The 3,697-nt window shown below is 60.3% G+C and overlaps 1 protein-coding gene across 1 annotated transcript; it reads right to left on the reverse strand.

Moving 5' to 3' along the window:
* Nucleotides 1–1,005: 1,005 nt before the first annotated feature.
* Nucleotides 1,006–3,481, reverse strand: LOC104079449 (tubulin alpha-5 chain). The gene is made up of 5 exons (XM_009581489.1): nt 3,458–3,481; nt 2,690–2,912; nt 2,401–2,549; nt 2,122–2,217; nt 1,006–2,074 (listed from the first exon to the last, which is right to left on the reverse strand). The coding sequence occupies exons 2-5, from the start codon at nt 2,868–2,870 to the stop codon at nt 1,193–1,195; spliced, it is 1,308 nt and encodes a 435-aa protein (XP_009579784.1). The 5' UTR covers nt 2,871–2,912; nt 3,458–3,481; the 3' UTR covers nt 1,006–1,192.
* Nucleotides 3,482–3,697: the final 216 nt, after the last annotated feature.

The raw sequence follows: 3,697 nt of genomic DNA on the forward strand, positions 1-3,697 counted from the left end.
CTGCTGCTGAGGGTGTGTGAACCACCAGCCTGGCTGCTGGCTGGGGGAAAAGCAGAGCCCAGCACTCCGGCCTTGCACGCTGCGTGCAACAGCGAGAGGGCTCTGTCCTTGCTGCCAGGGCATGGGCTTACACAGCTATCCCTACCTGTGGGGATGGGGACTCTCCTGCCCAGGAGCATGCCAGGGGACACTGCTGTGTCCCTCTGCAGTGGGGCACAGATCAGAGATGCAGGATAACCTTTAAGAAAAAAGGAAGAGGACACAATTCCAGCTCCTATGTGTTTTTTGGCAGCAGTCAGGTCTCTCTGAAGATATGGGGAGAGATGTTTCTGTAGTGCGATCAGAGCAGTGCCCGGCACGAGGGGCAGCGACTCCTGCCCTGGTGCAGCAGCAGGCACTGCTCCGACTGAGCTCGGGCATGGGGAACAGTGCCAGGAGCCCTACGCGTGGGACAAGCGCTTGGCCACGCTCCAGGAATCGGTGCAGCCCGGTGCTGGCACACGCTTTCTCCCCCCGCCAACACGGGTGCATGCCGGGAGGAGGAGGGCAGGGGAGGACAGCCCCTGTGGGTCAATATAGCTGGAGCATTAGTGGTAAGCAGGGAGAATTAATCTCTGGACCCAGCGTGCTGGATAATGGGTAACAGAAATCTGCCGTTTGCAGCTGGAGCCAGGAGCTGATGTTCAGACTCCTGACTGCCGGGCAGGGCAAGAGAGGGCTCAGCACAGGGCCAGCGCAGAAGACGAGCTAGGGCAGGCGGAGTGGGGCCATACCCCAGGGGGATGGCAGAGCACTGGCAGAGCTAGGCAGGGAATGGGCAGAGGTGCTCCCAGGTGGAGAACCCCATGCCTGAGCTAGGTGCTTCTCCCATCACATCACCAGGACTCCTCCGGATCCCTTTGATGGACATGCTTGGTCACTTCCCCAGAGCATGCCATGTGTCCAGGCCATAGTCCCCTGGTACGAGGCTCTTACCTATGAGGGGAGCAAGCCGGAGCTGGAGCAGAGAGCTGGGAGGAAGCATAGCAGCACCAGCAGCAGAGCTGAAGCACTCACCACACACCTGACCTGGCAAGAAACCGATGTGGCTGGGGGGGTTAGTGGGAGACACGGAGGCTCTGAAACGGTTTATTGCAAAGGGTTTCTGCAGGTAACACGGGGAAGGAGACGGTCCTTTTTGGCAGGGGCTTCTCTACTCCTCGCCCTCCTCTTCGTCCTCGTAGGAGTCCAGGCCCACTTCCTCGTAATCCTTCTCCAGAGCGGCCATGTCTTCCCTTGCCTCGGAGAACTCCCCTTCCTCCATGCCCTCGCCCACGTACCAGTGCACGAAGGCTCGCTTGGCATACATCAGGTCAAACTTGTGGTCCAGGCGGGCCCAGGCCTCGGCGATGGCCGTGGTGTTGCTCAGCATGCAGACGGCGCGCTGCACCTTGGCCAGGTCTCCCCCCGGCACCACCGTGGGCGGCTGGTAGTTGATGCCCACCTTGAAGCCCGTGGGGCACCAGTCCACAAACTGGATGCTGCGCTTGGTCTTGATGGTGGCGATGGCGGCGTTGACATCCTTGGGCACCACGTCCCCGCGGTACAGCAGGCAGCAGGCCATGTACTTGCCGTGGCGAGGGTCGCACTTCACCATCTGGTTGGCCGGCTCAAAGCAGGAGTTGGTGATCTCAGCCACCGACAGCTGCTCGTGATAAGCTCTCTCGGCTGAAACCACGGGAGCATAGGTGGCCAGGGGGAAGTGGATGCGAGGGTAGGGCACCAGGTTGGTCTGGAACTCGGTCAGGTCGACGTTCAGGGCCCCATCAAACCGCAGCGATGCCGTGATGGATGAGACAACCTGGCTGATGAGTCTGTTCAAGTTGGTGTAGGTTGGGCGCTCGATGTCCAGGTTCCTGCGGCAGATGTCGTAGATGGCCTCATTGTCCACCATAAAGGCGCAGTCCGAGTGCTCCAGGGTGGTGTGGGTGGTGAGGATAGAGTTGTAGGGCTCCACCACGGCGGTGGAGACCTGTGGTGCAGGGTAGATGGAGAACTCCAGCTTGGACTTCTTGCCATAGTCAACGGAGAGTCGCTCCATCAACAGGGAGGTGAATCCGGAGCCAGTTCCCCCTCCAGAACTAGTCGCTCCATCAACAGGGAGGTGAATCCGGAGCCAGTTCCCCCTCCAAAACTACGAAACACGAGGAATCCCTGGAGCCCCGTGCACTGGTCAGCCTGCAGAAAGAGCCAAGTAAGATTCCTCCAAGCACTGACTTTGCTGGAGGGTAGTTTCAAACTTTTGCTTGGGCAGCCACAGATCCCTCCCAGGGCACAGCGGGGCTCACCCCATGCTCCCACCCCCAGCGGGATGCTGGAGCCCAGCCCAGGGGGACACATCCCCCCTCTGCGATCACCTACCAGCTTCCGAATCCTGTCCAGCACTTGGTCGATGATCTCTTTGCCAATGGTGTAGTGACCGCGGGCGTAGTTGTTGGCAGCATCCTCCTTGCCAGTGATCATCTGTTCAGGGTGGAAGAGCTGGCGGTAGACTCCTCCCCGAACCTCATCTAGGAGAGGTTAGCACAATGTCAGAGATTTTCTAACTGGCCCTGGGGAAAGGTGGCAGGAGCCACCCTAGGGACTGTCCCGCAGGGGGTTGTTCCCAGAGATAGTGACATCCATCACTGCCCAACTGAGGTGCACTCACCGATCACGGTGGGCTCCAGGTCCACGAAGATGGCTCGTGGGACGTGCTTCCCAGCCCCGGTCTCACAGAAGAAGGTGGTGAAGGAGTCATCCCCTCCGCCAATGGTTTTGTCACTGGGCATCTGCCCGTCGGGCTGGATGCCGTGCTCCAGGCAGTACAGCTCCCAGCAGGTGTTGCCCATCTGGACGCCGGCCTGGCCGACGTGGACGGAGATGCACTCGCGCTGGGGAGGGGGAGGCAGGGTCAGATCCCAGCTGGGATGGCAAATGCAGTCGCTGCAGGTGGTGAGGTCCACAGCCCAGGAAGGGCAGCCCAGACCCTCGGCAGGTTGTGCAAGGCACACTGCCCTTTAGCCTGGGTGCCTTGTGTTCATCCCAGTCTGCTGCCCCCTCCAAAATCTGGTGCTCTGCCTCCCATCACTGCACTGCCCACCTCAGGGGCCCAGGGAGATGGAGACCCATCTGCTGGATAGGGTCACCAGGCCAGCACGTTCCCTGGACTGCCCCCACCCACAGCCCTGGGAAGCACCTGGTGAGCATCTTCTCCATTGCCCGAACACCCACTTGGCTTAAGGGCTGGAGCCCCACTGCAGCTGGCATGGCCCCTGTTGCTACTCCAACAACAGGGCTGCAAGCTGAGATGACAGAGCATTACGCGGGTGCTGGGAGCTGAGGAGGTGACGGCACCGAGGATGGGTGCCCGGCAAGGGGGGAGATTTGCAGCAGTGAACAGTTGCCATGCTCTGAGGCTTGGCTTCCCTAAATTAGCTCTGGAGGAGGAGGAAGCGTTAGCTGCACTTCCTAACTGAACTGAAGGGCTGAGGTGGGAGGGTCCCCTAGCTCAGGGCTTCTCGGGCAGCCTCAGGTCCCTCAGGGGAAGCGAGGTTGAAGTGGGCTCTGCAGCCTCGCTCCCTCCAAGTAAGGCATTCCAAAGGCTGCAGCCCTTTTGACAAGAACCAAAATATTCATTGCCTCAGCCCTGCTGTTGCCAAGGACTTGGATGCGTCAT

The sequence above is a fragment of the Fulmarus glacialis genome, unplaced genomic scaffold, assembly GCF_000690835.1.
Source record: "Fulmarus glacialis isolate BGI_N327 unplaced genomic scaffold, ASM69083v1 scaffold9357, whole genome shotgun sequence".
NCBI lineage: Eukaryota > Metazoa > Chordata > Aves > Procellariiformes > Procellariidae > Fulmarus > Fulmarus glacialis.